The following is a 12,950-nucleotide window of genomic DNA, read 5'->3' as shown; positions in this document are numbered from 1 at the left end:
GTGAGGCCGTGGTGAGACTGTGGTGAGGCTGTGGTGAGACTGTGGTGAGGCTGCGGTGTCTGCACTGCAGGACTACGATGCGACGTTGCTGCGCTTTGAACCACCGCCGTCACCGCCGTCACCGCCGTCACCGCCGTGCGGCGATTGTCCCGGATCACTCCGCCTGGAAGAGACCGTGCTGTCCAGAGACATGGCAGCCTTCATCGGCAAGGTCGGTGCCACCGCCACCATCACAACAACACTCACTTGAACAACATCACCACCATCACACACCGCTCACTTGAACATCATCACACACCACTCACTTGAACATCATCACCACCATCACCATCACACAACACTCACTTGAACCACCACCACCACCATCACACAACAACAACCGCCATTCGCCACTAAGTGGCGGTGACGTCACCACGACGCTTGTGCCAGAACATGAGCACCTTGAGGCCACGTGGAGTGTCGAACGCCCGCTGGCAGGAGGTCACGGGGCAGACCCAGGTGCCACGGGTCGACTGACTGAGATGACTGGCTGATGCACCACCTGTGCCTCCTACTGTGCCAACCTGCTGTGCTTTAGCCACCCGGCGCTCCGCTCGTTGTTGTGAGCGTCGCTCCTCTGCCCTCCGTTGTTGTTGGAGGGCGACTACCTCCAACTGCCCAGTAGCGTCCTTCACGAGCCTCCTCCACAGAGGCCGATCTTGACACCGCTGGTACCAGTCATCGGCAAGTCCACTCAGCTCCACGTCCTTCTGTACCACATCACTCCATCTCTTCTCTAGCCTGTGCCGCGCCCGTTTAGCCCCCTCGATCCGGCCGAACAAAAGCTGTTTCGGCATGCGGTGGCTGGGCATGCGGGCTACATGACCCAGCCATCGCAGCCTTGCCCGCCGGAGGAGCTCACCGATGGGACCTTGCCCAGATCTTTCAAGGATTTGTGAGCTCCTCACACAATCCAGTCTGGTTAAACCCAGGATGGATCGTAGGCAGGCCAGCCTAAATGTTTCTAACCGGCGAAGATGTCCCATTAGGGGGGTCCACGTTTCGCAAGCATAGAGAAGGGAGGGAATGACCGTGGCCGAGAAGACCTGAAGCTTAGTGCGGAGCGACAGACCAGGTAGCGTCCACACAGCGTTACGCAACCGATGAATAGATAGCTGCTCGACTGATTCGGAGTGAGACCTCTGCTGTTAAACTGGAGCCGGTCATAAGCACACTTCCCAGGTATGGGAAACTCTCCACTCTCTCCACAACTGCCCCGTCACCGATTGGGAGTTGTGGGGGTGGAGTGTCTGATGGTACAAAATACCCAGGCAGGTGCTTAGTTTTGGTGGGGCTGATGGTAAGGCCCCATCTCTTAGTGGCACGCTCTAGTCTCAGCAGCAGCGTCTCCAACTCCTCCTCTGAATGAGCAGCTATTACCAAATCATCAGCATACATAACGTGGTTGAGCAATAGGGAGCCATCCCTTGACCGCACCCGGGCATCGATCAGCCTCCCATTATATCTGTACCATATGGAGATTCCCCCAGTACAGCTATTGAAGGCTTCACGAACTACGTGGTCGAAATAGATGTTAAATAATGTGGGAGCCAGAGGACATCCCTGTCGCACCCCAAGGTGTACAGGGAAAGGCTCGGACTCCCGGCCACGTAGTTTTACCCGGGCCCGCTCACCATCATGAACGTCTTTAATGATTGTGAGCAGAGGGTCAGGTACTCCAAAAGCACGAAGAACAACCCAGAGCCCAGGCCTATTGATGGTATCATAGGCCTTGACCAGGTCAATAAAGCAGAGATGTAGGTCTTGCTGGAATTCCCTACACCTCTGCTGTAGCAGACGGACAGAGAATATGGCATCTGTGCAGGACCGCCCTTTCCTGAAACCGCATTGGGGCTCCGCAAGCCTCTCCTCAGCGTACCTGGCAAGGCGATGTTGAATAATCCTTGCCAGGACCTTTCCCAGCACACTGAGGAGTGAGATGCCCCTGTAGTTGTTACAGTCTGTGCGGTCCCCCTTCTTAAAGAGGGGGACCACCAGGGCATCCTTCCAATCCTGCGGAACCCATCCAGTGGTCCAGACTGTTGTTTTGATGTCATATAGGGCAGTCTGTGCACAAACTCCACCTTCCCTCAGCATTTCGCTTGAGAGATCATCTTTGCCCGTTGCCTTTCCTGGTCTCAGACTCCGGATCGCCCTCAGTACTTCCTGAACAGATGGCACTTCAGCCAGCCACTCACAGGGGGTGACTTCCAATATTTGAGGCACCGCAGCCTCAGCAGGGTCATCCTCACTTTGTGCCACGATGTTTTCCTGGCTGAGGGATTTTCCCTCCCCCAGGACCTCACAGAAATGCTCAGCAAATCTGCAAACCTGTTCCTGGGGGTCAGAGATTGGATCACCGTTTTTTCCCGTAATGATGGTAATAGGTTTGGCACTGCAGGTTACTTTTTTGATGGAGTTAAATAGAGATTTGTGATCGCGGGCCACTGAGGCAGACTCCATCTCCTCAGCAACCCGCGACCACCACTCATCCTTGCAGCGCCTCACGGCTCTCCGAACCTCCGAGTGAAGGTTGCGTAAGCCTCATTCTCTGACGTGGGATTCTGTAGCCGATGACAGTGGGCCTGTCGTTTTTTCTCAACCATCCTGAACACCTCCTCTGTCAGCCAGGGTCTCTGGGGAGGTCCTGACCACGTACCCAAAGCAGACATTGCAGCCACATGAGTCACAGTTCTAAACCTCGCCTATTTACCCTCGACATCAGGAGGAGTGCGGGACGATGCCAACCCCAGCCGCAGGCAATGATGAAATTCTCACTTGCAACTTTCATCAGATAACCGAGACCAGGCCACTTTTGGTTGGAATGGGGTCCTGGATGTACACCCACCACCGGAGCGGAAGAATGGGCGGCGCATCTTACAGATGACAAGTCGATGGTCAGAGGGCAGATCAGCTCCACGGTAGGTCCTGGTGTCAAGGACATGGGCTCGCATCCGCTGGTCCGGCACTATGTAGTCCAGCAGATGTTCTTGCTTGGACCCGGCATGCATCCATGATGTTGTGTGGATGCGCCGATGCTGGAACAGCATGTTGGTAATTACAAGTCCATGGGCTGCACAAAAATCTAGCAGCCTCCTACCGTTGTTATTAAGCTGATCCGGCCCATGCCCTCCAATCACTCCAGGCCAGGTGACACCATCATGACCAACTCAGGCATTGAAGTCACCCAACAAGATGACTCTATCCCGAGGGGCCACTTTGGCCAGCACCTGTGACAGGAGGCCATAGAAGGCATCTGACTCATCGGCTTTGCCTGCATCCCTCCACGGATGTTCGTCTTCGGTGGGGGCATAAGTAACCACGACCACCAATCCTCGCCTCCGATTGATGGGAAGGCGAGCCCAAAGTAGCCTGGGGTTTACAGCTTCCCACACCTCACCGCCACGCTCCCACGCCCCCTTCATTTTTTTGTTCAAAATAAGAGCCACACCCTGTTTGGCAGTCTCCTGCCCCGAGTAGAGAACTGTCCACCCCTCATGGTGGCAGGAGCCAGAACCGGTACACCGGACCTCCTAAATGCCACAGAGATCCAGGCGGTACCGGTCCAGCTCCCGACAGAGGAGTGGTAGCCTCTCCTCCGCAGTGAGCATTCAAATATTCCACGTGGCCATCCGTAGTGGCTTTTCGTTGTTTCTGGAGGAGCCCCGAGGGTTGAGATTCAATCTCCTGGCTCCGCCAATTGGGGTTTGGCCAGGAAACGTCATAGACGCCTGTCCCCCCGGGGCCTCCGGCACAAGCTTATTTGTTACATATGTAGTGTTGTAAGGATGAGCAGACTTCTTTAGGAGCACACTCTGTTTATTGTATTATTTCCTTATACAATGCTTAACACATACAGAGGGATATTCGGTCCCCTCACCCGATACCCTAGGGAGGTACAGCCTCCGGACTTGGCGGGACTCACACGTCTACCGCTAACCTCCTTGATACCTAAGGAGGTACAGCCTCCGGACTTGGCGGGACTCACACATCTACCGCTAACCTCCTTGATACCTAAGGAGGTACAACCTCCGGACTTGGCGGGACTCACACGTCTACCGCTATCCTAGTCCTCCGGCTAGGACCTAGGGGAGGCTATCTGACCCACCGCTGGCCCGGTGGGTCCTGACCACTGGGTATGCCGAGCCTTAGCCCTTAGAAGGGCTGGGAGGCTGGTCCAGGGTCCTAGCTAGGCTTCAGCCCAGTCTTCGTGCAGGGAAAGAACTCCCCGAGGTCCGTTGGGTCACCCGTCTTATACTCCTTCGTGGCCAGGTAGAACCAATCATACATTCCCACGTGGAACCGTCTGATTGGTTCGTACTAAACCCTGGCTACGATCCGTTTCACCTTGACTGACCCCAACCGTTGTACCCAGGGGTAATGCTGCACTGCCCTGGTGGCAATGCAGGTTACGCAACAGCGCGTAGTTAACACCTCTACATCACCCCCTCCTTCGGAAGCTCCAGCCGTCCTGGCTGCAACAATGGGAAACTCCGAAATTACCAATGGTAGAAGAATTGTGAGTGTGCCTCACGAACAACAAGAACAAGAACAATAAAACCCCTATAAATACCCCCCTTAACAACATAACGTATGTACAAGGCACTAGACATGCCAAAGAACATGATAACAACCGGCGAGATTTCGCGCGCGTGTGTTTCGCGGGACCATCGTAGGGGATGGCAGGCTTTGTCGGCGGCACAAGGGAAGGAGGAGGATGAGCAAGAGCATCCGGTGGGCCTTTAGGCATCTCCACACGGACACCTGCTGCTCCACGGTCCATTGAGGTTGAACGTGGCCTGCCTGGAGCCGTCACTCCCGCGTCATATGCAGGAGGAATGACACGCCTGCGCTGTGGATTAGGCACCAATGGGGCAACATCTGCCTCGTCGAACGCGTCGCACACTCGGCCCCCGTGTCGTGTGTGTTGTGGAGGGACGCGTGGCGTGACGAAGGGTTTCAACCGAGAGGGGTGAACGCACCAGCGACGCCGTCCCCAGCGAATTTTAACACATTGGGGACGCAGGACTTCCACTACCTCAACCGGGCCTCGCCATGGTCTGAGGAGTTTGGCCGACGTGGACACCGGCACCTGGGGGCAGTGGAGCCATGCCCTGTCTCCCGGTGCCCACGGATGCGTGTACGTCCGAGGGTCACGCAGTCGCAAATTCGCCCATTGGCGGGAAGCAGAATTTTCAATGGCGGCCTCCCGTGCCTCGGCCAACTTACGGAGGCTGAATCGCAAGTGGTCAACGAGCTTTGACTTTTGCGGTGGCTGTTCGATTTCCAGCCGAACGTCGGCGGGAGGAAAGGCATCCCTGCCATACATTAGAAAGAACGGGGAAAATCCCGTCGCCGCGTGAGGTGCCATACGGTATGCGGCGAGGACCCCCGGAACCTGCAAGTCCCAATCGAGGTGGGATTCATCGACCTGATGGCATAACATAGCGGTGAGAGTTCTATGAAGGCGCTCCACCATGCCGTCGGTCTGGGGATGGTAGGGCGAAGTGCGCACTTTCTTAGTGTCCAACAGGCGGCACACATCATTCAGCAAGGCTCCCGAAAAATTTCTTCCCTGATCGGTCAGCAACCGTTCTGATGCGCCCTTGTCCAGAACGTAGCCCTGAACAAAGGCGTCCACAACGGCCGCCGCCGACTGGTTGGGGAGGGCCCAGGCCATAGGCCAACGCGTAAAATACTCTACCCCAACCAGAAGGTACTTATTACCCCGTGGCGTAGTAGGAAAAGGGCCCAAAATATCGAGAGCCACCAACTCATTTGTACGAGAGACCGAAATGGGTTGCAGGGGTGGACATGCCGGTTTAGCCGGCGGTTTACGTTGCGCGCAATGGGTGCATCCCAGCAAAATGTCAGTGATGTCGCGCAGCATGCTCGGCCAGAAAAGTTGCAACCGCAACAACCCAATGGTCTTATGAACACCCAGATGCAATAAACGCTCATGCGCCGCCCATACGGCTTTGCATCGCAAGGCGGACGGCACGACGATTTTATGTTGACACGAGTCAGCATCCCAATGCATCAACAAGCCGTGCTTCATGACGAATGAATTAAATTTGCCCTGTCTTGGAGCCGCATTATTCGCGTGGCGACGCAACCTCAGTAACGACATGTCATCGCTCTGGTGCCGACTCCATTCGGCCAAAGTTAGCCCCAGCAAATCGTGACTGGCCATTGGATCTGCATGATCCGATATCGGCGCTGAGGCGGCGGGAAGCGTGGCTGACACCGTTGTGAGAGGCGTGACCTGCGCAGGCAGTGGCGGCTTACAACGGCCCGAGCCCAAAAAACATGCACATTTTTGAGCCAGCGGGAGGCGAGACAACGCATCGGCATTTGTGTGTTGTGCACCCCTACGGTAAGTGACATTGAAATCGTACTCCTGAAGGACATCGAGCCACCGAGAAAGCAGCCCGGACGGTTGGTCAACCCGCAGAGCGTACTGTAAAGCCGAATGATCAAATCGCATGGTAAAATGCTGACCATACAGGTACGGCCTGTATTGTTGAATAAAAAAAACAATGGCCAGCAGCTCACGTCTGGTCACACAGTATCTTTGTTCAGCAAGAGACAAGACTCTGCTACCATAGGCAACAACCCTTTCAATGCCATCAACTTTTTGGGACAGAACACCCCCAATCCCCGTATTGCTAGTGTCGGTGTCCAACACGAATGGCACGGAAAAATCGGGGTATGCAAGGGACGGTGCCGCCACGAGCGCGTTCCGCAAGGAGTCGAACGCGGCCTGTTCTGCGTCCCCCCAATGAAACGCCACCCCTTTTGACGTAAGGGCGTGGAGCGGCTTGGCAATTGTCGCGAAGCCAGCAACAAACCGGCGGTAGTACGACGCAAAACCAATAAAACTATGAACATTGCCCGCAGATGTAGGGGTCGGCCAATGTCGAACACATTTGTTTTTTTCAGGGTCGGTAGAGATGCCCAAGCGGCTAACTATGTGGCCCAGGTAGCGCACAGACTCACGCAGAAGATGACACTTCTGCGGCTTGGATTTCAAGTTAGCGGCCCGCATTTTCAAGAAGACAGCACGCAACCGTTCGATGTGTTCGCCGAACGTGCGGCTAAAGACGATGACGTCAAGATAAATGAGACATGAGTCCCACTGGAGCCCAGCGAGGACCAGCTCCATGAGCCTCTGGAACGTCCTGGGGCCGAGACGAGACCCATGGGCAATCTATTAAACTCGAAAAGCCCCTGTGGTGTCCGAAAAGCAGTCTTAGGTTTTGACGCTTCGTCGAGGGGGAGTTGCCAAAACCCCGACAGAAGGTCCAAGGTGGAGAAATAGTGCGCCCCTGCCAAGGCATCCAATGACTCGTCCATACGAGGGAGAGGGTAGGCGTCCGCTACCGAGATTTTATTTAGGCGCCGAAAATCAACGCAAAAACGGAGACTGCCATCATGCTTTTTGACCAGCACTATTGGAGCACCCCAGGGACTAGTGGAGGGAGAAATTATATCGGCCTCCAGCATGTCATCCACAGCCGATTTAACATGCTGTTTCTCCGCCGGGCTAAGCCGAAACGGGTTTTGTCGAATCGGGGCAGCATCACCAGTATCAATGTGGTGACGCAGCAGCTTGGTACAGCCAATATCAAATTTAGATTTATTGAAGACATCGGGCATTCTCGCAGAAGAGCGCGCAATTTAATTCGCTGCGAATGAGACAGATTACCCGTGTCTGTGCAAAGCGCGTCCAACCATCTCTCATCCGATTCGGAAGGAGGTGGGACCTGCGGCGTGTCATGCACGTGTCCCACGACTCCGGTCCCCAATGGCACCGGGGTCGCGTGAGCGAGCACAGTTCCTTGCGGAATGACGTTTGTGGACAATCCGACATTCAAAACCTGCAAGAACGGCTCCCTGTCGGCTGCTACGAGGGTCTGTGCAGCCACCAAATCTAACCCCTTAGCAGCTGCGTTTGAAGGCCCCAGCAAAATGCCATGTGCCGAGGCCTCCGGGGCTAGCGGTTTTTTAAGTTGCAAGGGCACGAGCATTTGTGTCCCTGGCGGAATGCGGACTGTGCTCGCAACAAACGCCTGCACCGAGGCACTAGCCATGCGCGGATGTGAGGGTGTGGACAAGAACGCCATCCGCCGACCCGACGGGAGTTCGATGCAGCCTTGATCTACAAGAATCTTAATAGGCATTTTCGCGAGAAAATCAGTGCCTAACAAACACGGCAAGGGAAGAAGAGACCAAAATAGGCCCTGCCAATTTAATGTCTCCAATCGAAATTTGCGCCCGAATTTGCCCGATAATGCCCAGCGAACTGCCATTAGCGGCGAAACACGGGATAGAAACCCGTTTCAAGGGGCGGCATCGTACGGGCAGTATATTGTAAATCAAATCCGAAATGATCATAGCTGACGCGCCAGTATCGACTAACACGTGAAATTCCACACCCTCGATTGATCCGACAACCACGGACCAACCTGCCGTCGCCGCGACTACCCTATGGGCCAACTCAGACCACTGCCCAGGTCCGAGTGGCCGCGAACAAACACCAGAATACCCCCCATCACATGCCGAATCGCGAGCCCTTTTTATTGTGCGTTGCGGTGTGTATGGTGTGAATGCGGGCCGAGCGTGTGAGGCGTCGCGACTTGCCTGGTTTTGCCGCGATGCCGTGGACGTCCTGTAGTTCTGGCCCCGGGATGCGGAGTGGCGTTGTCGAGGCGCACGGCAGTCAGAGAAGATGTGGCCTCGTCGGCCACAGTTGAAGCACGTCACGTCGCCGCGTGGAGAAGGCCGTCCCCGCTGCTGGTCGTTGCGACGACCAGCGTGGTCGGACGATCGCACAGCCCGTTGACCTGGTCGCCATGAAGGCCCGGTCGGGGGAGAACTCGGCGTCCCTGCTGGCAGGCTCCGACGTCGAAGCCGAGGCGGCGATGGTCGATTCCGTGTGGAGCAGCAGATGTGCGTGGATGCACCGAGCGGCTCGTAGCGAGCACATACTGTCGTCATCCACCGCTTGGATGACGATGCGCAGCTCGCGCGCCAGCTCCAGCATCTTCTGGAGAATGATGGCGTCGATGGCCTCGTCGTCCATGCGAGGGTAACCCGCTCTTGCCATCGCCAGTAGAGCGGTCCGGAATGCCAACGGAGACTCTTTAGGGCGGCGTCGCCTGTCGTAAAATCGGCTGTGGACGTCGGATGGAGGCCCGTAGACGTCGGACATCCGTCGGAGGGCCGATTGAAGAGTCGCCCTTTTGTGCCTGGGGATGGTGAGGAGCGAGGCGAGAGCGTCGTCGTCCAGAGTGGCCGGTAGCGCTCGGAGCGCCTGTGCGTCCGACCAGCCCACCATCTCTTGGTGGCTCAGGAAGCGACGCTGGAACACCGCCCAGTCGCCCCCTTCAGATGTGAATTCCCGGAAGATGGGCAGGCGTTGTTGGAGGGCGGACGTCATCTCCCCCTCAGCTTGCACCGTCTCGAGCCGGAGATCGGCGATTTCCCGGCCGATAGAGTCTACTGTACCGTGTCGGTACAGTGATGACGCGGCGTCCGCTGAGGAACTTGAATTCGCAGCGTCGCGTGCTGATGACGTTGCGGGTTTTCATTGGCCCCCCGCGTTCCCAGGATGCCCCTGGCTTCCGCTTCCGGCGGGATCACGTGGTTCTCCGGCGGGAAAATCAAAATGTCCGCCCCGGCCGATAGCGGGAACGTCTGCCGGCGGTTGACTCGGCCTGCCCGCGACCTCCAAGTTGATCTCCTCGAGAATGGAGGCCGCGGCATGTAGGAGTTGAGCGAGACGGCCGTGTGCTGCCCTGAGTCCGTCCCCCATGGCAGGGGGAGCGACCGGCTGCTCAACCGGTGGCTGGGCGGCCGTCAACGCGGCAGCATTTTCAGTGGAGCTGGCGGTGCTTGCAGGTGAGACAGCGTTATCTTCGTTCTGGCTCCGCGCGTGGGCTGAACTTCTGGTTTCCATTTCCAACCACTCCTGACACCAGTTGTAGTGTTGTAAGGACGAGCAGACTTCTTAAGGAGGCACACTCTGTTTATTGTATTATTTCCTTATACAATGCTTAACACACACAGAGGGATATTCGGTCCCCTCACCCGATACCCTAGGGAGGTACAGCCTCCGGACTTGGCGGGACTCACACGTCTACTGCTAACCTCCTTGATACCTAAGGAGGTACAGCCTCCGGACTTGGCGGGACTCACACGTCTACCGCTAACCTCCTTGATACCTAAGGAGGTACAACCTCCGGACTTGGCGGGACTCACACGTCTACCGCTATCCTAGTCCTCCGGCTAGGACCTAGGGGAGGCTATCTGACCCACCGCTGGCCCGGTGGGTCCTGACCACTGGGTATGCCGAGCCTTAGCCCTTAGAAGGGCTGGGAGGCTGGTCCAGGGTCCTAGCTAGGCTTCAGCCTAGTCTTCTGTCTTCGTGCAGGGAGAGAACTCCCTGAGGTCCGTTGGGTCACCCGTCTTATACTCCTTCGTGGCCAGGTAAAACCAATCATACATTCCCACGTAGAACCGTCTGAATGGTTCGTACTAAACCCTGGCTACGATCCGTTTTACCTCGACTGACCCCAACCGTTGTACCCAGGGGTAATGCTGCACTGCCCTGGTGGAAATGCAGGTTACGCAACAGCGCGTAGTTAACACCTCTACACATATTTAAGTTTAAGTCGTAGTTTCGCGGTAATTTTTTGAAGGTGGAGGGGTTACCAGCCCCTCTACCCATCCAGAGCCCCCGTTTAGCCCCTGTGGTGGTCACAGACGCCATGAGGGGATGAACCAATCGGAATTAGCCCTCCCCCCACAGCACTGTCCACGACAGAGTTGCCCGTCCGGCACCGCGAGGAGGTAGGGGGTTGAACACCATCACCATCATCACACCACTCACTTGGAACATCACCATCACAACACTCACTTGAACATCATCACCATCACACACCACTCACTTGAACACCATCACCACCATCACACACCACTCACTTGAACACCATCACCACCGTCACACACCACTCACTTGAACATCATCACCACCATCACCACCATCACACACCACTCACTTGAACACCATCACCACCATCACACACCATTCACTTGAACCACCATCACACACCACTCACTTGAACCATCACCATCACCACCATCACAACACTCACTTGAACACCATCACACACCACTCACTTGAACATCACCACCATCACCACCATCACACACCACTCACTTGAACACCATCACCATCACACACCACTCACTTGAACATCACCACCATCACCACCATCACACACCACTCACTTGAACACCATCACCATCACACACCACTCACTTGAACATCACCACCATCACCACCATCACACACCACTTACTTGAACCACCACCGCTGCACCTGCAGAGTTTGCGTGCGGCCGATGCCGATGAGATGTCACCTCCGTACGACTCGCTGGCCGTCTTCGCGTACGAGGGCTCCGGCTCCGAGGCCGGCTCACTGAGCTCACTGAGCTCACTGAGCTCCTCACTGAGCTCCTCACTGAGCGGCTCCTCACCGTGGGACGCCGACCACAGCCACGGGGTCCTGGACACGTGGGGGCCGAACTTCTTCCACAATCTGTCGGACTTCCACAAGCTGGCGGACTTGTACGCTGGCGACTCAGACTGAGAACATCCACTACTACCACTATCACCACTACTACTACACTCACTACTACCACTGCAACTACCACTACTACCACTACAACTACACTCACCACTACTACTACCACTACCACCACTATCACCACTACTACCACTATCACCACTACCACTACTATTACACTCACCACTACTACTACCACCACTACTACCACTACAACTACACTCACCACTACTACTACCACCACTACTACCACTACTACCACTACACTCACCACTACTACTACCACTACCACCACTACTACTACCATCACTATCACCACTACCACCACTACCACCACACCTACCACTACCACCACACCCACCACTACCACCACACCCACCACTACCACCACACCCACCACTACAACCACTACTACCACTACCACCACTACTACCACTATTACCACCACACCCACCACTACCACCACTACTACCACTATCACAACTACTACCACTACTACTACCACTACTACCACTACCATCACTATTACCACTACTACCACCACTACCACCACTATCACCACTACCACCACTACCACCACACCCACCACTACCACCACTATCACCACACCCACCACTACCACCACACCCACCTCACGTCCTGCTGCTGATGTTGATGTTTCAGTTCTGTTTTTAATCCGCCCTTGAGGACAATAGCGTCGTTTGATTATCAAGGGCGTAGTTTAATTATTATAAATTAAGAACCTTAGCTTGATTGATCACTTGCGCTGGTGAGGAATGACACCACCGTGACACTCGTCACGGAACAACAACACATCGTACGGTCCACATGATGTACCGCACAAGCAGCAGAGCAATCCCGTACCGTAATGCTGTACCACCGTGCTCTCACCCTTGCGGGGTAGGCAGAGACTGCTAGTCACGGTGGCTAGGAGATGAACCCACGACCTCCTGGTACGCAGGAGGTTGTGGGTTCACTCCAGACCCTGACACGGCCTCCTGCTGCTGCTCCTGTATATTTGGAGTTTGCGCGTCTCCCCATGGCAGTGCGAGTTTTCTCATGTGCTCCGGTGTTTTCCCCCGCTCCGCATTTAGAAACAACGTCTCTACGGCATGTTTATTTTTCGTGAGCATTTAGCTGCTGCTGTAAGTGTTCCACGCGTTGAGTTATCACTTCTCTATTTTTGTTATATACATGTGTACCCGGTAAAATAAAAAAAATAAACGTTTCTCAGTATCGCGGTCACAGCGCGCGCCCCTTGTACCACGATGTTCGCGAA

The 12,950-nt window shown here is 55.5% G+C and overlaps 1 protein-coding gene across 1 annotated transcript in view; it reads left to right on the top strand.

Moving 5' to 3' along the window:
- Positions 1-12,916, top strand: part of LOC142908966 (cadherin-2-like) — a 115,397-nt gene extending 102,481 nt beyond the window's left edge. Inside the window, exons 12-13 of the mRNA XM_076059650.1 lie at positions 71-211; positions 11,432-12,916. Coding sequence (XP_075915765.1) covers positions 71-211; positions 11,432-11,695 — 405 coding nt within the window. The 3' untranslated portion in view covers positions 11,696-12,916. The remainder of the gene's footprint in view (positions 1-70; positions 212-11,431) is intronic.
- The last annotated feature ends 34 nt before the right edge of the window (positions 12,917-12,950 follow it).

The sequence above is a fragment of the Petromyzon marinus genome, unplaced genomic scaffold (assembly GCF_048934315.1).
Source record: "Petromyzon marinus isolate PM22_M1 ecotype Great Lakes invasive population unplaced genomic scaffold, UKy_Petmar_22M1.pri1.0 PM_G_Scaffold_11, whole genome shotgun sequence".
NCBI lineage: Eukaryota > Metazoa > Chordata > Hyperoartia > Petromyzontiformes > Petromyzontidae > Petromyzon > Petromyzon marinus.
Note: the sequence above shows the minus strand (reverse complement) of the source record. Positions and strands in the feature narration are given on the sequence as shown.